The 24,569-nt window shown below is 38.4% G+C and overlaps 1 protein-coding gene across 5 annotated transcripts in view; it reads right to left on the bottom strand.

Moving 5' to 3' along the window:
• phkb (phosphorylase kinase, beta) overlaps positions 1 to 24,569 on the bottom strand; it is a 111,551-nt gene that overhangs the window by 81,974 nt on the left and 5,008 nt on the right. For all 5 annotated transcript variants that reach the window (XM_041995313.1, XM_041994585.1, XM_041993808.1 and 2 more), the window contains 2 exons: positions 6,127 to 6,265; positions 1,270 to 1,369 (listed from right to left, as the gene is read on the bottom strand). In XM_041995313.1, the coding sequence (XP_041851247.1) occupies positions 1,270 to 1,369; positions 6,127 to 6,265 (239 nt within the window). The remainder of the gene's footprint in view (positions 1 to 1,269; positions 1,370 to 6,126; positions 6,266 to 24,569) is intronic.

The following is a 24,569-nucleotide window of genomic DNA, read 5'->3' as shown; positions in this document are numbered from 1 at the left end:
GCAGTCGCAGTTCGCTTAAATCTAAAACTTCTAAAACTTTCTGGCCTTTCTGCTAATGAAACAGTAAAAAAATTAACTACATTTTTTTGACTGTGAAACTGAAACAAAATGACTGAAATAAGGTGAAGCTGAGGGATTTAGGTCGTGATCTTTTAAGTTTAGACTCTACAAACACCAACTTTCTGATTACGTTTATCTGATCCACTATTCCATGGTTAATCTGAAAATACTGACTAAAAAGGATTCAAGTACTGAGGCTTGAAGTAAGAGAAAAGTGAAATGTTGAATAGCAAAGATTGAAGACATGCAGTTACTGCAAGTCAGTGGAGAAACTACTTACAGGGTGTTATTGAGGTCTACCACTTTGAAGAGGGATAGGTAGAGGTGAGGGACATAGTTATTTATGTATTCGGTACAGGGATGGTGGTGTAGGACCAGGAATTTTGTGTTATTTATTAAGCTAGCAGCCTATAAGAGAGTCTTGTTTACAGTCTTAATGAAGCCTTGGTAGTGAGTTTCTATCTGCTTAACTGTCACCTAAAAAGTATGATCATACACAACTGAAGTGCATTTGCATTGTCAGGATAATGACAGTACCTAAATTAAATCCAAACAGTTAAAAGTCTAACCATTTTGCTATAATTCTGTAGGAATATTCTAGGTTCCTTCTACACAATACAATAAGCAAACAGGAGCCCAGCTGCTGTATTATTTACCCACAGCCACCCCATGTCACATCTTCAATAAAAGCAGCATGTACTTTGTAAGTGCTGGAGACAGGGCCGTAACAAACGCAGCTCTGTGTAATTAACTGTGTAAACGCAGCTTTGTAATTAAGACACAGAAAAGCTCTCCCCTAAATGAGGTCGTCAAGGTCGAGACGAAATAAAACAGACTGGCTTTCAAAAGGTACACACTACACACATACAGCTGCTCTGCTCAAAGATGTTGCTTATGAGGACTAAAAGTATAGACAGATGATGCACTACATCAGGTTCTGCTTTCAGTTTATAAGACAATGTGGGTTGCAAATCTTAATTTGCAGCCTACTCGACACAGTCATCAGGTTTATTGCAGGGGTGGCATTAAATTTCCTCCTTTGAAGCAAAAGTCTTTATAAATTAACAGATTGCCAGTGATTTGCTGTAATATGAAAGAGGAATTAGGTGAGTCCAATGCCCTTGTTTTTTAAGAGGCTTTTCTGTGGAGGATACGTCTTTGAACATTGGGTAATTATAGAGAGCACGAGCAGAAATGCCACAAACTCACCTTATCTGCCTGTCTCATGTAACAGTAGAGGATCCCTCTCATGCACTTGATTGCAGAATGCTCCAATTCATGAGTTCGCCCCAAGTCATCATCAATGCGTCTGGAAAGCAATAAAAGGAAAAAAAATACAAGCTGTAAGAGTTTGGGTCCTTGATGGTTAAGTATTCTAAACAAAGATATTATATTCAGTAGCATGACAGAAATAAAACACAGAAGAATCCCTTTGGGAAAACCCCACGCTCTCAATGCATTTCCTAGCCCGCAACTCTAAACGTACCCATCACAACTAAATGCCTGACCCCAATTCTTAACCAAAACCTAACAATAACCTAATTCTGACCCTGATCCTAAAACCAAACCTTAATCTTAAAAGAATCATTTTGTGCCTACAAGGAGAAATGTGCAAACCCCACTTTTCCAGGAAGTTATCTAAGTTTGTATGCAGTCAGGGTTTGGTCCCTATCATGTAGTAAAAACAAGTTCGTACACACAGAGCTACTTTATCGTGCCCAAGGGGAGTCTCCACTGACATGATGCATTCCCTCACCTGTTACCCTAACCTTACCGTCACAAGTGACTGTCTAAAGCTAAAATGTTTGTCCCCAAGTTTACATAGAGTCCTAATAAGTTGCAATCACATTGTGGTTCCCATCATCAAATACAAAAAAAAAAAAAAAAAAAAAAAAAGAGGGGGTGGGGGTGTACACACAAATGCACAAACAGGATCTGATAAATCAGATAAGTTTAGGTTTTTCTTAATAAATCCAAGCATCAAGCTTTGCTTTATAGAGAAATCATCTACTTCTGGCATATCATCAATAGAACTAGTGATCCAGTTGTATTGGCAGCCATACATGCCCATACAATAACACAACCTCCACCATGTTTTACAGATGATGTGCTGTACTTAGTGGTCACTAGGCCCTGCTTTTCCTTCCATCTCTTCTTCCATTTAATATATGAGTTCATCTTGGCATCATTTGTCCAAAAAAATCTTGCTCTAGAACTAAGCTGACTTTTATTTCTGTATGTGAAACATTTCAGTAACTTGTATCATGAAGCAAAGTCGTGAAGTCACCTCTGCACAAAGATCTTGGACAGCAGTTCAGATATTTTTTTTCCATCAACTATAATGTTCTGTGGCCCTTAAAACCCTTTGATTGACCTGGGGTTGCAAGTGCTTCTTCATTCTTAAGAGGGTTCAAAATAGTTGCCTAAAACTTCTGCTACTTCACTTCTACTTTTTTTTTTGGCCTAAAACTGTCTCCTTTAATTGCATTAAAACCTTTTTGGACTAGTGGCAGTTCTCATGAACTGCCGCCAAATGCTAATTCAACACTTGGAATAAACTCCAGACCTATTAAGTACTTAATGTTTCATGAAATACTGAGGAAACAGGCTACAACTGGCCATGAAACTGCTTATCTCTAAATTCCCCAATTACTTTTAAGGCTGTGACAATGGAAGGACAATTAAAAGGAAATGGCTGCAGCTCAGGCACATTTTTCCACCCCTGCTGTGCGTTTAGATTAAATACAAAGTTCTCTGCATCATGTGAAACTGGTTTCAAAATTTGATTGGGTATTCATCATTAAATAAACCCCACAAAATTAATTTTGAACTAGCTCCTCGAAACAATGTAAAATAAAATTTTAACATTTACGTTTTACCACAAGCATCTAATGTGACAGTTAATTTGGCAGCTGTTTTAATTTTCTCTTAACTGTGTGTGAACAATGTCATATGCGTAGGAAATAGGCTTCTGAAGTCATCAAAAATACCCAGGGAGGACACAATGGACGATTCACCGGGTCAAAGCAAAATGTATTCAAAGCAAACTCACACAGGAACAAAGGTTAAAGCTGAAATGCAATACTGCACAGCAATCTATCAGTTATGGCTGCAGTGATCAGAGATGGAGTCAGCACATTCTTAGTGAGGCTGTCACATTACAGATGCATGTGCTCAAGGTTTTGCTAATAATGACTTTGGCTCCTGACCAAGGAAAATGGAGCCAACTGGAAAAGAGCTTAAACTTCAGTGATAAATTGTGTTTATATAAAAGGAATGGAAAACATCCACTAACATCCATTTTTTAAATTTAGTCCAGCCATTCATTGCTAGAGTGCAAGTATCTGACACTATAATATGCACATGATCCACCAATGACCAGGCCCTACAGTAACGTAACTGGCTCTTCAGATTTAATTAACTGTAAAAATAAAAAGGAGTCTTAAAAGGTTAGAAAACTACGAGACAACAACAACAAAAACTGTCCAGTACTCCAAATGTAACGCATAAAAAAGAAAAAAATATTACAGGGTAAAATGTCATTAGTCATCATGACTACTTAGAATAGATGTTTATGGCAAATCGAATTGTGAGTCTAGTCATTGAATTTCTCGTGCACACACACTCACAGCAGCTGGGTGTGAAGTAAGTAATGGCGCTAGCCAAGCCTGTCAGATGAGAATCATCTTAATTAAATCCCAGTGACAATTCTAATAGGAGGCAGCCATGACTGATGACTGTGATCTGCCTCTGGTCACATCACTGCAGTGCTCTCTATTTTTACCCTTCTCTTTCCTCCCGTCTTCCCTCTCGATCTAATTTCCTCACTCAGTCCTTCTGTCCATACGCCCTTTCTTCTTCCTATCTCACTTATCTCCCCATTCATTTGTTCTTTCCCTGCCTACCTTACTTCCTGATGCCCTGCCAATGTCTCTCTCCTTTCAACTCCTTCTTCCCAGTCTGTCTTGCTTTTGTCCTTTCAAAGGTTCACTTTAGTGAAGGTGCACTTACTCCTGAAGAGTAACCACTCAAAAAATGAGCTCATAAAATGACTTTGGGGGCTGTCAATAAAATTTAGAAGTGACACAGGAGACAGACATGTCAAACCAATTTCAGTGCTCTGTGCATTCGTTTTTGTGTTTTTTTATTCATTTCTTTCTCTTCACATTGGTCTTTTAGAACTGATAATTTTGTAGGAATTCACTCACTTTCAGCAGCCACTTTCACTACTATTAGCCTGACAGATGCACAATTATGGAAAAACTGCCAATTATAGTTAATTCATATAATCACACAAATACAAATTGAGGCCAGTGTCCTTTGCAGCTCTGCCAAAAGAGCAAAATAAATGCCAGGTAAATGACACACACCCACACACATGCACACACATGAGCATACAAATATAAACATGGAAAAAAGAAAAGACTAGGCAAACATCATCTGCCAGTTCAAGATGTGACTGAAATGTGACTATCAATAATCTGATAACAAATTTTCCAAGTTTGACATGTAGTAGTGCTTCATCTATTCTACAGTCATTTTCCTACATCATCTGTGCTTTCCAATATTTTTTTTAATATAGGAAAATACCAATATGGAAATGGACAGTGTCTAATGTCTAATGTAAATAACTTTAAAAAAAAAATAAAGAAAAAAAAAAAAAGAACAACATTTAGACCTGTGTAGCAGGACTGTGGCTCTCAGGGCTTGAACTTGCCAACCCCTGGGCTAAAGAGATTAACCTGGGGAGGGAGGACCCAGGTTCAAGTCCCCAGACCGGCAAGAAACTGAGAGAAAGGTACTATATGTGCTAACTAATAATGCGCGGGTGGGATGTTTTCTGACCTGCGGGTCCCACATATATAAAACAACCTTGCCCACCCCAACACACCTTGCACAACCAAACTAATTTTCACAACCCGCCCCGCCGCTAATAAACACACACTAAATATGCAGTTGAAGGCTGACTTGATTTGCCCTGAAAAATGTGCTTGAGAACAGAGTAGAACTGGCAGTTGGCAACAAAAAATAAAGTAAGATTGCAGGTCACAAACATTGCACCAGTGTATTTAATGGCCTGCCCCTTTCACCCCTCAATTAAAGTGGTCGGCCCATGCATCACCAGTGCTAATAAAAACAACTACACTAAACAAAACAAATGTCCAATGTAAATGTAAAGGAATAAGCTATATTTTTTTATGGAATTTTACTGTAATTTTACAATTTTTTTCACACTATTATACTGGCACCCAGTAGCTGAGATATGACAGGGTTTGTTTGTTTTTTGTTATTTTTTACAGTGTACAGAAAACTTCCCACAAGACCAACCAGTCTACAGATTCTCTGATTCAGTTATCCTTGCATCATAACTTGGTTTGACAGTTTATAAAAGTCTGTTTGCCAACTTTTCATGCTGTTTGAGATTTTAATGTTGTGGCTAATCAGTGTACTACCTAGTTTGCTGAATGCTAGCAACTAATTAGAATTTTGGATATGATGCTGTAAAACAGTCCCAATTTGCTGAAGCTGCCCCATGTGAAATTCAAAGAGTGCTTTAGTCATATTTATGCCGGGGTATTCATACTGCACAGACTCTGGTTGCAAATGTCACCAGTTCAAGAAGGCAGCCAAAAATTCTGAGATGTCTATATCCACTTATGTCCTTTGGGAGGAAGCTGCGTCACACATTCCAAATTTATAGACAGCTGGCTCTGTTCCAACAGGAATAAAAGTGTATTGATACAAGGTTCATGAAGCACATCCCTTAGTCATGAAAAAAGCTTCATGATCAGCACAGCATTCAAAATGAAGGCTAACATTAGCATGCAAATGGAAAAGTTAGCAGTTCTGTTTAGCTCCTTATTGAAATTGAGATATACAATGTTGTTATAAGTCATAAAACTGACAATCAAGCAGAAAAAAAAAGTTTAAAAAAAGTTTAATTTTGCCTGTAATAATTGAAACAGAAGAAGTTCCACCAAAAGTCACACACTGATTATTATCAAGACGATTTTCCCACACAAAAGCTATGTGTTTTATTGCTGATTGTTTATGTTGTATACTAACCGGTATGCCATAGCCAGTGCCCAGGAACTAGCAGCACAATATAGGGAGTCCCGGACCTTTGCTTCCTTGCAGGTAGAGCATGTTTTTACTGGGAAAAGGCCAGTGGTGGGACTCTGGTAGTTCAGAATGGTTGTCTTGACTAGATGTAGAAAGAAAAAAATTGAAGAGACAACATGAAAAAAGAGGCTCAACAGTTCTAGCAAAAATTGTGTTTAATTCCACAGTCATTATAAACACTGATGAAAACAGCTGAGGTAAAGCACACAACATAACTAACAGTACTTTATAAAACACAACAAAAGCTTCTGCTAATGAACATGGTCTTAAGGTGACATTTAAACCACAATTCAGCAGAAGTCTGCATTTCACTTTTACGGTACATGCACTTTTGAGTCTCCATGCTCACAGAGCCTTTCACGGGGAGGTCTCTATTCATACCATTTTAATCCATTATTTTATTAAAGTTCAAGATAGAATTAAATGCACTGGCAGAAGATGAGTTTCAGCTGCCAACGTGCCAACACTGCACGTAGCTGGAGCTGAAAACTGTAATCAGAAACACAATTCACATTTAGTAATCACACAAATGCAAACTGCATGTAGCCCATGAGCTGTGATGAAAGATAAATACTTGTAAGTAGTATATCCAGCCATTTTTATCACAAAAGATAAGGACAGACACAATGACCAGTGCTAAATTTCACATATACAAGTAAAATATCAGGAGATTTAGTTGTGCTAAACTTTCACTTGGATTAATTTGCTTTTTAATTACCCTCTATAAGCTTAGCAATACCACTGCTGGTTAGATAGAGATTTAATTAAATGCATATTTAATATGGGCGAGTGAATAAGGAGTCTTAAATATATCTGATCAAATAAATTATGTAATAATAAAAATAGTAATAATACTTTCTTAACCGATACAGAATACACTACATGACCTCTGTCTATTTTAGCTCCAATGTGGAGGGAATGTCTTCTCTAAAACAGCAACACTTTCATCTGTTCTCACCAGATTTTTTATCCAAGTTGTAAATGTTGTGGAGCAGTTTGATTCTGTTCTGCTGTATCAGTACAACACAGAGGCTGCACCACAGTTAGACAGCAGTCATCCAGTAATGGATTACTAACATGCTTTCTTTTATTTTTCCTAAGGCTTGTGTGCAGTTGCAAAGTGTGAAAATATAATACTTAACAGGCTTCCAGAGAGCTGTTAGAACTCTTTTTTTTGTACATATCCAGGTACAAAGTTAATTAAATTATATTCAATTATATTGTAAAAGACAGACGGCAACACTGGACACATGCAGTAATTCCAACAAGAATATGATCTGGAACATTGATATCAATGTTTGTGACAGAGCATGTGGATTTTACTTCAGTTAATGAAAACAGTTGAGTCATTTCAGTGTTTTACAAGTTAAGTTTCTGCAAGCTGACTTCCTCTATGTTAAGAGCTCTAAGTGTACCACAAGTTATAGATTACATACTTAAAACAGCAAAGAAGTAGATGCATCATTTTAATTTGGTAGAAAACTGTTTGGCAAACAGACCAGATACAGTCAGGAATGAGATCTTATAGTTATCAGCTTTGCACAAGCTGAAAACATGAATTCAAATCTCATGGGACTTTCCAAGACTTTCTCACTATATTAACCCTTGAGGTCCCCTGGTAGTCACATGGTTAAAAAATTTAACTGCCAAAAATACAAGAATTTCATACCTCAGGCGGCAATGGTAAAACTGTTTAATCTGATAGGATACAGTAAAAAAATCGAATATCACTACTTTTCTTCTAAATAAAATGTGGACATTACAGAATGAATTGTTTTAAAGGGGAATGACAATGATATGAAAAATGTGATCTTAATGGAAGCTAATGAGGCATTTTCGGCCATGAAGGTGTAAACGGGGAGTATCTGATACTACACAGAAAAAACTAATGCAGTCAACTCACCATGCAGTCAGTTTTGTTGCTAAACTTTGACATATTCAAAACACTAATCACTGCCAAAACCATATCCTCCCAATATTTACTGTAGAAAATATTCATATTCATATTCATGTTTAGTGTGTGTGTGTATTTTTTTTTTTTTAATGAAAAAAGGAATCGTTCAAATGACTATTTAAAGAGTTGAAAGTTTGGTCGTTTTGAGCATGCCTGAAGTTGTTCAAGTGATTTATGGAAAAAGTTTTTGTGTGTGTACATTTTTGCCACATGTCCCCAGAGGTAGTTTCAGACACTACCCCCCCTAAAAAAAATTACTGATGCAATCAAATCAGTTTTGTCGCTAATCTGACATTGCCAAGACTCTCACCATCAATTCCTCAACCTCCTATTTATTAGATGTACATTAATTACTTTTTGGTGTGTATTTTCTGTAATAATTTATGGATCTTTTGAATGACTAAACTGGCATTTAACATGCATTTGGTAATTTTGAGCAAGAAGAAAAAATACTGATATGCGATTAATTAAAATCACTTTTTTGCTTTTGCCACAAAAAGGCATCCAGAGTGAAAAAACTTAGTATAAAAGACATGTATAAGTAGAGGACATATGGACACATGGCATCAGCTGTAACACAGCTAAAACCATCACCAAACAAAAAACAAGAAAAAAAAAGCGATAAGATACAAAAATGCACAGGGACACTAGGATTTAAAATAACCCTACAATAACCCAAGATATATTTTAAAGACATCTCCAAATTTTCTTCTCTTCACTCTTGTATTAACAAATGTTGTAATAACAATGTAATAGGTAATAAATGAAGATTTACAGAAGATCATGTGAAAAAAAAAGAAGAAAGAAAAAAAAAACAACAAAAAGACAAATGCAGGCTATTTTATTTTCAGTCACTATTGTAAAGCGAGGAACTGGTCCGATACTACCCATCACCACATGATTACGTCTTCATAGTTTTCAAACCACAAATGTTTTACAGTTCCTTTTTAACCCAAGTTCATCAGAAAGTTTCAATTCAACAGTAAATAAAGGAAATTTGCCTTAAATCTAAAAATGCTGTATAATTTTATTGCAAAAGACTTTTTAGATCTTGTGGACTCTTTTAATCTTACAGTCTGTGAGTGGCCCAACCCAGGAACAAGGTCACATATTAGAGCTTGTTTTATTGTATAACTTACCTGTTTTTAACCTAGTAATTGGCGCTACTGTGTTCTTTGACCACATGCCTGTTTTATTTGAGGTTGCTTTGACCTGTAATATAGTAAAACCTGCTGCTTTTCGGCGCTGTTGCACTTTTAACCCTTCCACTGCTGTATGCTTTTCTGTGTTTGATGCCAGTTACGGCATTCCTGAGTCTAAAGACACAGAAGAGCTAAGCTCTTGGTTTCACAACACCAGCCAAACGGTATTAGACTCTGTGGCACCATCTAAAACCAGGCTGATCAGAACTAAATCTGAGCCCTGATTGACGCTGTCAGACGTGAGTGCAGAAAGGCAGAACGTGGGTGGAAAAAAGATAAACTCCAGGTATCTTTTCAAATGTTAAAGGACTGCTGGCATCATTATCAAATAACTGTGAAAGATGCTAAGAAGAAAAACCTATCATATATTATTATTATTATTATTATTATTATTATACTATTACCAATGTTCTTAAAGCCCCACACTTTATGGAGGCCTCCCTGCTGTATGTGAAAACTTTAATTGTTTTTGTGACAAAGTCACTCTTACCAGGGCTCAGATCTCGCCACCTGGTTATGCTCGTTCAGTCCCTGTCACTTACTCTGCTGTCTTTGATCAGTTTGAACCTGTGACTACGTTTTTTAGAGGAGATTGTTGGTCTTTTAAAGTCAGGTTCTTCAAACAGTATCATGCCTCATCAACTGCTTAAAGAGGTCTTTCCAACTGTCGGTCCATCTGTTCTTACAGTCATCAAAAGCAGTCCGGCATCTGGTATAGTCCCAGGAAATTTTAAACGTGCAGTAGTTCAACCACTGGTTAAAAAACCTGGTCTAGATCCATTAGTGTGTACAAATTACAGGCCTATTTCCAAACTACCTTTTTCTCTCAAAAGTGAAGCACATTTTTTTCTAAATTGAACAGCTATGTTGTGTTGCTATATGATGTATAACAGCAATTTGCTTCCTACTGCAACACTGTGTTTTTCCTCCCTGCCTTTCCATCCACCTGTCACTCTGCTGTCATCTGGTCTGTTCGGTAAACACAGAAAGGAGATTGTGCTAAGGTGTGCAGAGCAGTGGATGTGCTCTCATGTGCTTCAACTGCTCTTAATCAAATGGGAAATAAGGTCTTATTTATCTGATGTACAGCTCTATTATGCAACTAGATTCTAAGAATTAGAGCTAATTGAACACATCTGCTGATAGATTCATAGAACCATGGCCAAGTTGGAGCGTTGCATTTACAAGCAATTGTGTAAAATTATACTTGACAAGCATATAAACCAGAGAAAAGTGTTAAATTAGACCCATATGTTAATGAAGGAAAAGAGTAAGAATAACTTAAACATCCCATGACGACGAAACATATGTGCCAGGACTGAGCCCTGGAGAGCCCTGACCCACTTTAACTCCTGGGTACTGTATATATTAATCGATGTAAGTTGCTGCGGAACACACTCCTGTTCTGTTCATGTTTTAGTTGACCTTGATCCCTAATCTCCCTCCAAGAGACTTGATTCTTCTCCCATGCTGTTAGGCTGTTAGAAAATACAACAGTATGACCTGCATTTTGTGTCAACTTCTGCATCACAGAGGAAATAAAGAAATTACCTCAGGAAATTTCCTCACATACAGCAAGAACCAATGTGTTACTCTTGTCTGAAAAGGTATGACATGTACATGTACCCTGTTGATGTTTTAGCCATAGTTTTAGTACATCCGTGGTCATCGGATGCTAAAACTTTGGTGTATTAAAAGGCTTGTAGTATTCTTGTTACTGCATATCTGTGCGTGCAGTCATCAGGTCAGAAGTCAGGTTTCTCCCCTACTGATCATAATCAGAACCATAACTTATTTTGACCTGTAGCAGAAATCTGGGTTTTAATTGAGTGTGTGTTTCTAAGCAGATAGCTGCACAGTATCAGGACATGTGTTCTGATGAAGTTTGTTTTCTGACAAATAACTCATCACTTCATATAATTATGTATACATATACTTTTAGTGATGCTGCCTCAAGTCTTTGTTGGATAAAATTGTTCAAAACTAAACTTGTAAAAGCATAAATGGCCAAGATATACTATAATTACAATCATAGAAATGTGGCTTATCCCCTCATCCTCTTACTGAAACCAGGATTCTTATTTACATGACAATTAAGATAAGCCAGTTCATTCAAGTTCTTGACTTTAGTGTTCTTGTGCTAACGAGAGATCCTCACTTCTGAGTTAAATCTAAAAATTGTTACAGACTTCCCAAACCCCCGTCTGAGTGGCGTTAATGACTTTTTACCCAATCAAGTGTCATCATCAAAGATAAGTTTTTGCTTTTCTGCAAATCTAATTTATGGCCAACTGAGTAATTGACACTGATTAGCTTTGTTGCGAGCACATCAGCACACATGTAGCCTTTAATTCAAAGCACTATTCTGCTGAAGCTGCATATAATGCTGTCTGGTTAATAATTTTGCATTTCCTGCAGCTTTTTAATCCATCCCCTTGTTAAAACTAGTATAGTCCTTACAAACTGCTAGAATTAAATGTAAAATTCCTGATTTCTGACTAAAAATTAAAAAGGTTTTAAAACTATAAACTGTCTGATTTTAATTTGATTTGCATGTTAAAATGTGCTGAAGTTGTTTAAGCCTGTAAAGAGCTGCTTGTTTTTGCTAAAACTAAGCCCAGTCATTCCGACTTTTCTTGACAAACCAGGAAAAATCACTGAATCCCCGCAGGTCCACCATGAGCTGGTGTAAAGTAAAAGCTACGACGGCAAAGCTTTGCAGCAGATAATAAAAAGATCATTTCTTCAGAAACAAGGGACATACATTTCAGATGGGGCTGATAAAAACCTGATTACATTAAAGGCATTAGGAAGGATAAAGTAAGATGACTGAAACAAAAGACATCCTTTGAATTAGTTACTGAGGACAGAACAACAGTTCAAAGCTTGTGAAGCATATACAGATGGTGGGCCTCCAGTAATACATGCTGAAATATTACAGACTGAAACAGAGGTTCTTCAAGGAAGTAATCATGCACACAGACAAGCACACCTCTCCTGCAGAGGTCCCCTCACCGATGACTAATGTGTCTGGAGGGATCACTTCATTTTTCAACAGAACATTATGCTGGTGCAAATGAAGGGCGCATCCATTCTGGACTGATGTTTGTTACAGGAAAAAAAGAAAAAAAAAAGCGAGAGTGATAGCAAGAGAGATGGAAGAAGACAGAGATAAGGGAGGAAGTGATCAAGAAGATATGTGTGTGTATGTGGGTCAAAGAGGGTATAGAAAAAATGTGTGTGTTTCTGAATAAAAACAAAAAGGGAGTGGAATCTTTGTGTGCACAGCCATGTGTGTGCACATATGCATGGATTGGTGAGCTGAAGGTGGCAGTCACATTGACAGGGAGATAAAGTGATTGATTGGGTGAATTATTGGTGGAGTATTAATAACCCTCTATGAAAGTCCACCTCCTAATATCAGCCCAAGTACTGATGAAGTGCCTCCTCACGCACAGTCACATGTAAGCAAACAGATTTGTATTTCAACTCACCTGAAGACTATCTCTTAAATTTTCATATTATTAGATTGATTATTATAGTAGATGTAATTGTAGATATGAGCTATGATTAAAAAGTAGCCAAAGTGCAAAAAAAAAAAAAAAATTGTGATTAAATGCTCATATTTCATTAGAAAACTTTAGTTGCATAGAGAAACAAAACAATAAATCCACAATAAACGCTATAATTTATGCTAGACTGTGTGTATACTTTTCAGTTTTAAAGTTCTGTTTCACTCCACTGTGATATGAGCATCTACAATAACTTGTCTTAGGAAAGATGGATATACTGCATCATCCAGAGTTTCAAAAATTACCCATAAGCCTCCATTTTTCCTCTGATGTGAGACATCAAACAGTGATGGTAATCTTTAACATGTCAGGCCAAACAGTAAAATAAAGAAGTTTGGGTGTTTTGATTTTGCTATATTAATAAAGGATTTTTTTTAAATTAAATACAAAAAGAAAAAAAAAGTGGAGTTCATTCAATGCAGAAGACAGAAGATAAGAGATGAACATTGTTCAGTCTGAGGCTGAAAGTTTTTCCGGATGCAAATCAGCTGTTGTTGGGAGTTTTCTGCCTCACCATCCGTCAAACTAATGTCCCACTAAATCAGCAGCTAATGTTTCAGACACACACAGTCTGCTCTTTTACAATGGGCCATTTCACCGCACCGACAGGGTGGAAAAGATGAGAGAAAATGATGATAAAAGAAAAAACAAAAAAATACAGAGAAAAAAAATGTGGGGGAGGGGGAGGGAGACAGAGAAAGATAAAGGATAATATGATATATAGACAGTTCTACAACAAATTCTACATGAAAATATGGAAACACACAAACTGTGATATTCATCATACATGTCAGTAAGAACAACATCCTCCCTGCTGCTGCTGACTCTGCCATAATATTTCCAAGAGTACCAGAGTATACTGTAACATCTGTGACACAAGTTGCTGTTAAACGGAAAAACATGTGCAACGGTCAAAGAAACTGGGATCAACCCAGAGGAGGGGGGGTTGGCTTAGTTTAGCATAAAGACAACAGGCACAGGAAAAACGCATACAAGCAGGAGCGTTGCTAGACATAGAGCTCTACAGGGGCACAAGGGCTTACATTTTTTATTATAAAGACCTGCTTTATTAACAAAATGAGCATCATTATGTTCCACGTACTTCCGTTTGCAAACCCGACTGTTACTGCTTCTTCTAAACAACTGCTGCTGAAACGGAAACATGAAATAATATTAATAATAATATAGTTGTAATAGACTTTCAGAAAAAAAAGATCCTCCTTTTTGTGTGTTGACAAGTTATGATCTAATCAAATGTATAATTTTAATGGGGAGTAGTAAAAAAAAAAAAAGTAAAAAAGCTTCCAACTGAATATCAGATTGCTGCGGTAAATACAGCCAGATGACGTAATTTGATCTTTCTCACATGAATTTGGAGATTTGCTTTAAAAAAATCAGCATAATAAAAGTCAAATAGTCAGACCTTAAAATTTTTTTTATATATATATAAATAGGCTTTTTTCAAGATAAAGTTTAATATAAGACACAAAATCTCACTCATATGGACTGACAGTAGGACATAATAATTAGACTGTCTTGCTCATTGTTCATTATGGCCCAAAAGTTGGAATATTCCCCTATTTTCCTATGTTTTATGGTTCTGTTTTATATTTATGCTCTCTTTTTTTGCATTTATTGTACCACAGTTTAGTCAGCTGCTTTCTTGTTTTTAAAGCGCTTTAGAAATAAAATGGCATGGTGTGTTTCATTCCAGTTTAATCCAAGACCAGGTCGTGTTAACATTTCGGTGTTTCAGGCCTGTTGCGTTCAGTTTTCCTGATAGCATAATGGCATCTTTACAATTCTGAGATCCCAAAGAATCCACTAATACTAAATATGTCCTGATTGATCACGGGCAAAGGGATAAAATATCGATGCAAAGCCGAACAGATTTAACCATGACATCTTAGAGTCCAGTGACTGACGGAAATAACTTTGACGAACTTCGGATAAGAATCGATCTCTGTTGTACCCAAGTGAAACGCAACGTGCTGCTGCTAATCAACTGAGACTGTTAGTCCAGGTGTGTCAGAAATCAAGAAGCAGCTGCTTCTCTTCATTTTCTCCCTCTCTCTTTACTTTTTGGTAGCCTAATTTTCCTCTCTTGGGGAAAGACGTGTCTTTTCCTGCCTGCTGTGGCTGTTCGTCATAGGCTTTCGGCAGGATAAGTAACTTAGTTGAAACAGCTGGTGCAGGTGTGAACTAAACCATTGTACACCACTTTTAAAGAGGTGAGAGAGTCATCCGAGACCATGTAGAATTATTATAAATGGAGAATTCAGAACAAATTGGAGTTGTGTTTCCATGAAATTGTATTATTTCAATCTACACATTAGTCTAAGACAACCGTCTTATGTCCTTGTTACTGTTATATTGCCTTTTCCTCACCACTGGATGGTTAAAGCTCCTTAGATAATACAGGGACACAGGTCTGGCAATGCCTATGCTTACAAGAAATAATTACAACAGCTAATGTAAACTCCGTAATGATTACACAAACATCCAAAACATACATGAGAAACAAGAAAGTCTGCTGTTTGTTCATTTATATACCAACTAACTGCCAGCTCCCATTTTGAAAAGACACCGATAAACTTGTGTTTTCTTCTTCCTTTCAGTCTTGTAACATTAACTTTTTACTGATTTTGATAATGTCTCAAACAGTTTTTGTGAAATGTGTTAAGTTTGAGACAATAAATCTGCAAAAATTCAATTAAATGTTCCTGACTATGTATGGGGAAAGATTTTGCAGTTGTAATCAAGTCTTGTCACCCTGACAATATAATCTGTCTGAGAAATTCCAGTTTGTGAATATGTAGAAAAGAATTTGCATGAGTGTAAAAAAAACCCTTTTTACTTGTAAAGAAACATAGAAGAGCTTTTGCAAACATCTGTTCACGTATGCAAAGCGAAAAACGCATGCTAGACTCAGTATGCTGATTTTTGTCCCTGTCTTTACTCCTCTATCTGATTGGATGGTCACAAATCAAACTGTCCAATCAGATTGCAGAAGGCCAGCCAGTTTTTATTTATACAAAACAAATTTTTTGCTGGTTTAGGCAAGTTGGTGTGTGCTCATTTAGGGCCCAGAGACCACCACACTTTGAGGTGAGGTTTCAATGACGACTTTCATTTACTGGCATTGTAGGCGATTTGGTGAATAGTAGCATGATAAGACTCATTTTCTTACAGCAGGAATAATTATGTTGTCATGAATTACTTTTAACTATGACAGTGTAGTACTGTATAGTAAGGTACAAGTTATATTAAGATGAAGTGACGTAGCTTGGTTTTTATTAATTAAATCCAGGACATACTGACTTTAACTGGCTTAAAGTAGCTACACAGTGCAACAGAAAAGTTGGAAATTAGGACATGTGGAAAGCTAAGAAATTGGATGCCTGGATAAGAAAAACACACACACAAACACACACACATATACTAGAAGAAAGTATATAAGGAATACAAAAAGAATAAAAAAAACTCAAATCAGTGAAGAAGAAAAAGTTTGTTCATGTATCAAGTTTACTTTGACTAAAAAGGAAATAAAACTTGCTTACCCCATTTCTAAAATCAGTGTGAGCCAGACAGCAGTGTGACAGAAGCCAAGTTTCTGCCTCCTGTTCTATCAGGCAGGAGGCTGGATCAGTGAAGTGTGGCCACAATGCCATAAAAAATACACCTGAGCAGTTTGAGACCAATAGAAGAAGTGAGAAAACAGAGAGAAGGAGAGATGATGGAGTGATGAACTCAGAAAGATGGAAGTAAAACTCCCCTGGTATTCATTTCTTGATAACAGAAAGAAAATTCTTCCCAGATGCAGCAGCAGCATAAGCGTAATACAGCTGCTTCTGATCGAGCTGGGGGCAGCATTGCAACAAAACAACAAAAGAAAGAGAAAGGAAGAAAAATGTAACTGGTTTGATTTGTCATTGTCACCCAGCTTCACCCCTCTCCACCCCTTCTCCTCCCTAAAGCTGAAAGAAAGCAGGTATATTGGCAGGAAGGCCTGTGTGCTGGTGATAACAATGTTGGCTTTGTTCCCTGCTAGAATTGGACAAGCGCTTCCAGCCGCCACCCAACACAACAATTAAACAAGCTCAATGTTAAAGCTGCGTTTTCCACATACAGCAATCTGGCGGAGGCTTTTCTTTAAGAATCTGTGAGGTTTCAACGAAGCTGCTGCTGTAGGCAACGCTGCTCTCGCTGATAGCAGCAAATTGGCTTCAACTGAGAGCTACACCTGTTGCACACTAAGCTCAGAGCATTGTCTTCTGTCATTTCCTCCACGCACACATGGAACCTAATGAAAACCCACCAACCGTATTCTGATGGCACATTAATTGTCACACAAACCAGCACAGGAACACACACGCATCCACACAGAGTCAAACCCAAGCTGCCCTGTCTTCATCAGTGCTGACCAATGGTCTGTGTCATATCTGCCTGAAGTGTGGTCATGGGAGAAAATGGTGCATCCAGCCTCAGCAGACATTTTCTCACAGGTTGCATTAACAACCCAGACATGGCTCAGAGGCAGCTATCTCTGCTTTTGCTGCATTTAAATTCTACAATGACTCAGCAAAACACACACAAGCGTCTATCAGCTTGTTTTCAGCAAACGGTAGAAAGTATTAGTTTTAGTTTTACTTCAGTAGTTTTTGGTTTAGAACAGATGAGTAGAACTGACTGAGCAGAAGGAGTCGTTTAGTCATCAGTAAACCCACGGAGCCAAGCCTTCAATCTAATCTGGGAATTGTCTTTATTAGGTTATTTATTTAGATTATTATTCTGATTATTATTGTTATTATTAGTTCATTTTATTTCAGAATTTAATTTTATAGTATACTCTAAAATGTTTGTAACTTAATGATCTTATAACGTTTCATCACCCTGTAGTGTTTCCTCACACAAATAAATAGGATTTTTCTTTTCTTTTCTTTTTTTTTTTTGTCCCCCACAGTTTCTTCCCGCTACTACCTTCATGACCCTCTGTATGCTGTTCAGAATAAACTCCTTTTTAGAGTTGGGGTGAAACAGGGTGGCATTTCTTGCTTTTGATACTTGTTTTTAATAACTGAATTCATTTACATTTTTAAAGCAGTTTGTTTTATATCCAGTTTTCTATGAAAACTGCTGCACAACTAAAGTCTGACTGACTGGTGGCAAATCCACATGAAGTGGTTTCCCCACAATAAAACCTTACACTAAATATAATCAAAACATATCGAGGAGAATCAGTTCTTTCTTTGCATGTATAAAGAATTTGAACTGTTCCTGGAGGTATTTCTTTATTTCTGCTTTCCAATACATCCTCAAATTGCTCTCATTCCGTTTTTTTTAGGTTTTTTAACCCACTGCTCTTTAAACATTAATAGTAATTCTTCCATTTCGTCTTTTAGACTGAACTTTATTCAGATTTCTTTCCCATCTGGGTTCTCCACGGCATCTTAACTGTCTAACCATCTTCTAACTTCACCAACTACTAAAATTTCATCTTCATTATCAGAATTTATTTTTCCCTCACTAATTGAAAAAATATTCTTTGTCGATAAAGAGACAAAAACAATAATTTTACTGAAATACAATCTGTAGAAATGTAAATGTAAAAGATGACGATGTGATTTTAGCAATCTTTTATACACTTTGCTGTTATGCATGTGACTTCCTTTGTATTTACATTAGTTCAGAGTTGTCAACCCTGCATATTAAATAATCTACAATCAAGGGTCACCAGTCAGATAAGTGCAAGCAGGAGAAAAAGATGGCAGAAAAAGCTAAAGATGCTGAGAGTTGCGTCGTTGTAAATACATCCAAAGGGTTTTGGAACATTTGCATTCAAGGCTGGTGGAACTGCAGCAAGAGAAATGGATGCTCCTTAGATCTTTCAATGGAAACTGCCCATTAGATTGTCACTGTAATGTATCTGAAGTCCACAGCAAAGCTCTTCTTTAGATTAGCCCTTTGCCAAATCAGGGTAAATGATGCACTGACCAGAGAGCCATGGATAAAAGTTAAGCCACTCTCCATTTAACTTTAAAGAGTAACTTTAAACCAAAGCAGACTTTTACTGTCCTTTTATATCAAGGCTGTGTTCTCTGACCTTTAGTTTTTATTTGTTCTTTACGGCTGGGTTTTAGATGATGTCATATCCCCTTCCTAAGTTGTGCATGACATGAAGTGGAGAGCAACTAGACTCGTAGGTCAGAGTGTGTTTGCAAACCTGTTCTTGCTGGTTAATAAAAAATACCTACATGTGAGGGGTTTTTGGCTGTTACAATCGTTTAAGTCTTGAAACTGACTGAGGTTAGCTTAACAGGAGCTAATGGATTTGCTTCAATTTCCAAGATGTCCCAACAAAATGAAGACGACAACAGACTGGGCGCCTATGAAGGATCTAGGCCAGGGCTACTGCTCCAACACACCTGACTCAAATTAATGAGTTATTGTCACTGGCTGTTTGATGCATTTAATTTGATTCAGGTGTGTTGAAGCAGGAATACATTAAAAACCTGCTGGATTGCAGCCCTCATAGGACCAAAGTGAGAAGCCCTGATCTAGGCCATGAGTTTGTGAAACAGCTGGTCACGGTTTGTTTATATGAAACATACGCAACAACACTTAAAACAAAAACGGCAGAAACGATGACGGGTTTGTAATGACGAGTCTTAAACCCAAATACCTTCACTCATCAACACACAAAGAACGTGATTCTCAATAACCTTCTTTCCATTCCCCTCATGACCAAGTACAGAACCTGGGGGAACAAAGCTTTCTCAACGGCAGCCCCTCTACCCTCCGGACTACTTTTCTCCCCAAACACATACTGATTGCTCTTACCTTACATTATTCATCATCTAAACCCATCTTTTTACAGCTGCTTTTAATGCTTTTTGTAGCATCTTTGTGTGTCTTGAAAAGCGCTCTAAAAAATGTCTATCGTTCCTAATATCAGAGAACTAAACCCATCCATTTTTCATACGGCTTATTCCAGTTCAGGGTTACGGTGAAGCTGGAGCCTTATTTGTTCAATTCAAACTTAAATCTTTCTTGGTTAATGTATGAGGATCAATGCCATCACATAATTCATCTTAAAGGCATTTAGTGTGTGAACTCGGATCTACGATGTGAAAATACTCGAAGAACACTTTGCATCTTTGTTCTACACGTTGGTCATTTTGGTTTGTTTGAATAACTTTTTATTAACCAGAAACAAATGTAGTTGAAAGCCAGCCTTACACATAACAGGTACAGCAGTCGTGATATTTATCCTTGTCATAATACTGCATGATTTTCTCACACACACACACACACACACACACACACACACACACACACACACACTCACACAATGCAAACAATGAGCAAATTCGGACTTACTTGATCTGCATGTATAGTTACATTATTTGTTTGGAGCAGAAATTAGATAAAAAATAAAAATACACAAAACAAACTAACATTTTAAATAAATAAGTCTACTGAACTGTGTAGTGGACTTTTTCCTTTTCAATGACAGCAACTAAGAAAAGTCCATTTATGACCACAGTGGTGACCCTCAGGGACATCATGCTGAACTGTAGTACTAGAATCTTATAGACACATGCAGCCCAGGGCAACACATGAGCCTATGTCCTGAATACCAAAGCCAGCTCTATCTGCTTTGATGAAGTGGTGTGTTTGGCCTCTCCCCTCTGTTGCTCTCTGGCTCAACTTGTATTGATTTTACTGTAAAATAAAATGGAGGGGGAAATTCTGTTTGTCATTGTAAGAAAAAACAAACAGAAAATCTATTTTGTAAAAACAAGTCCAAACTTCCGTAAATAATAAAATCATATCCCCATCTGTAGTAGGTGTACTGGCACTATAGCATCCAATTTTTATTCAATTAAAACTTTAAAGTTCAACCTTTTGTCAGGCATCACAATCTCATGACAAAACATGAAAAACTGATGCTGTCCACAGCTCTAAACACTAGTTTTAAAGCTCATGGTCATATACTCTACAATTGCTGTGTTTTCTGATTCAACTGCAAACACAAGTGCAACATTCAACAGCTTTTCAGTGAGCTACATCTCCAATCACGGTCCGTAACTCCATTTTCCACATCTTGGTAGTGCCAATTTGGCAACTAGTGCTGGTATTAAGAGAAGGAGAAGTTAAGTATTTATATTAAGTATTTATATTAACTATGCACAAGATTATTATTTGAAGACTTGTGTCTTGCACAATGTTTTTTTCACAATCATAGTATATTCCATCCATCCATCCATCCATCTATCCACCCATCCATCCATCTAATTATCCATCCATCCATCCATCCATCCATCCACCCATCCATCTATCCACCCATCCATCCATCTAATTATCCATCCATCCATCCATCCATCTATCCACCCATCCATCCATCTAATTATCCATCCATCCATCCACCCATCCATCTATCCACCCATCCATCCATCTAATTATCCATCCATCCATCCATCCATCCATCCATCCACCCATCCATCCATCCATTTTCTATCGCTCATCAGGGATCGGGTCACAGGGGCAGCTGCCTAAGCAGGGAAACCCAGACTTGTCTCTCCCCGGCCACATTCGCCAGCTCGTCCGGGGGAATCCCAAGGCGTTCCCAGGCCAGTCGAGAGATGTAGTACCGCCAGCATGTCCTGGGTCTTCCCTGTGGTCTCCTCCTAGAGGGACGTGCCCAAAACACCTCACCAGGGAGGCATCCTGAACAGATGCCCGAGCCACCTCATCTGGCTCCTCTTGATGTGGAGGAGCAGCGACTCTACCCTGAGCCCCTCCCTGATCACCGAGTTTCTCACCCTATCTCTAAGGGAGAGCCCGGCCACCCTGCGAAGAAAACTCATTTCGACCGCTTGTATTCTTGATCTTGTTCTTTCGGTCAGTACTCACAGCTCATGGCCATAGGTGAGGGTAGGAACGTAGATCAACCGGTAAATCGAGAGCTTTCCTTTTGGGCTCAGCTCCCTCTTCACCACGACAGACCGATGCAGAGTCTGCATCACTGCAGACGCCGCACCGATCCGCCTGTCGATCTCCCGCTCCATCCTTCTCTCATTCTTAAACAAGAAACCGAGATATTTGAACTCCTCCACCTGGGGCAGGACCTCATTCCCCACCCAGAGAAAACCTTTTCCAGCTGAGGACAATGACCTCGAATTTGGAGGTGCTGATTTTCATCCCAGCTGCTTCACACTCGGCTGAGAATCGCTTCAGTGAAAGCTGAAGATCACGGCCCAATGAAGCCAACAGAACCACATCATCAAAAAGCAGAGACCCAGTCCTGAGGCCACCAAAGAGGATCCCCTCAACACCTTGGCTGCACCTAGAAATTCTGTCCATAAAATTTAAAATTAGAATCGGCGACAAAGGGCAGCCTTGGCGGAGTCCAACCCTCACTGGAAACAAATTTGATTTACTGCCAGCAGTGTACATGTACATGCAGACTGGTTGAGCAAACTCCCATGCCCCTCCAAGGCCCCGAAGAGGGTGTAGAGCTGGACCACTGTTCCACGACCAGGATGAAAACCACACTGCTCCTCCTCAATCCGAAGTTCAACTATGCAATGGATCCTCAACTCCAGCACCCCTGAATAGACCTTACCAGGGAGGCTGGGAAGCATGATTCCCCTGTAATTGGAGCACACCCTCCGGTCCCTCTTTTTGAAGAGGGGAACCACCACCCCAGTCTGCCAGTCCAGGGGAACTGTCCCCGATGTCCTCGCAATGCTGCAGCGGTGCGTCAGCCAAAGCAACCCTACAGCATCCAGAGCTTAAGGAACTCTGGGCGGCTCTCGCCCACCCACATGTCCCTGCCACCAAGGAGCTTTTTAACCACCTCAGCGACCTCAGCCCCAAAGAGAGGAAAGCGTACATCAGGGTCCCCCGACTCTGCTTCCTTGTCGGAAGATGTGTCAGTGGGACTGAGGAGGTCTTTGAAGTATTCCCTCCACTGACCCACAACGCCCCAAGTTGAGGTCAGCAGCCCCCCTTCCCCACTGTACACAGTGTTGATGGAGCACTGCTTCCCCGTCTTGAGTATATTACTTCCATTTATCATTAAAAATCAATACAGTGGTTGGTAGGAAAATGTTACAAAATACAGAAGGCGAAAAAATTCTACAAGCTGACAGCTTACATATTTTATATAAGTAGTAATTCCTTTGATGTCACAGAAACCATATAGACTGATGAACACATCACAGGCTTTCTGATGTGTGCGGTGGTGATGTACCACCCCTGCCACAGTGTTGCACTCACAGCTGCTGGTAATTCAGCAATCAGTGCTAATGTGTATTTATGTCTCCTGCAGTGAGGCTGCAGCCTCCTTTACTGATTACATATCCTAAAATTATCACCTGCACTAGGCTGCACCAGCTTTACATCACCAACTTTGTGTCCTTCTTAAGTTCTTAATAACTTCAAGCTTGTTTCAAGCCAGTGATCTGAGACAACCTTTCATATTTGTAGGCATGAACTTTTTTTTTCCCCTCATCCAATCTGTGCACTTGTTCCTGTGATGATTCTCTGACACCTGGTGTGAATGTCCCCACTCTCCTACCTTCACCAGTGAGTTTGTCATTAGCCTCTGAGAAGAAATACCCACAGAATTCTGCACAAACTTCCCACTCAAACAGTGCAAACTGAAATCAGCCTTCAAAAGTTCACATATTAAAAAAAAAAGCATAGAGCTGCAGTTATTAAAACAATCAACCATTACATTGTGCCATCAGATGAAAGAATTAATCTATCACTACTTTTCAATGTTCAGTTCCACCATATGAGAACTCACCCATCTAATTTTTGTCGTGCCTGGTGAGAATAATTTCTCTTTATAAGCAATACTGTATGCAAGATGATGCCAATAAAAAACTGTGGCTGCAGTTTGGGCGTACTGGCAAATGACAAAAACAACTCCAGCTCTTACCATTTCTATGCTTTAGCTCACCATTGTGGCCATGCTGTCTGAGTGAGAAACAGTTTTTGGTGGAATGAAAGGCCAATCTGTTCCTGAAACAATGAATGAGGTTTTTCTATCCAACCACACAGCATGTGGGTAAACATACCCACTGGTGGCTCTCAGCATATGTCATCAGCAGGTGTTTAAAATAAAATAAAAAATGTGCAGGAATACACATTTATTTACATCCTACAAGTAAAGTAAAAGTTCTACACTAATAAACAAGATTAAAGCCTTGATTATGAATTCCTTTAAAGAAAAACTGTTAAAAATACGACACAGGAAATCATTCATACCTGTGACCATCAAACTGTACAACTCCTCTATATAGCAACAACATCCACTGTTATACATTTGCACTTTGCACTAGATTTACATTTTACTGTTTATCATCGTGATAATGCTGTACATATTACCCACTGGCAGGATTGATCCTGTATCTGTTTATATAGATATTGTAACTAATTTGTAATTCTTCTTATTGTGATTTTTATCTTCATCTTATCCTTTCTTTATCTGGAATGGAGCGACTGTGTGCACACTATTTCCTCTGGGATTAAAAAAGTATTCTGATTCTGAAATACTAAACTCTGATCTGTCCTCTCAGTTCAGTGGTCAGTTTCAATTGATCAGCAATGAGCAAAGTGAGCAGAGACATTTGGCATCTGGTATTT

This window comes from Melanotaenia boesemani, chromosome 1, assembly GCF_017639745.1.
Source record: "Melanotaenia boesemani isolate fMelBoe1 chromosome 1, fMelBoe1.pri, whole genome shotgun sequence".
Lineage (NCBI taxonomy): Eukaryota > Metazoa > Chordata > Actinopteri > Atheriniformes > Melanotaeniidae > Melanotaenia > Melanotaenia boesemani.
The sequence above is the reverse complement of the archived record's forward strand: the minus strand, read 5'-3'. Positions and strand labels throughout refer to the sequence as shown.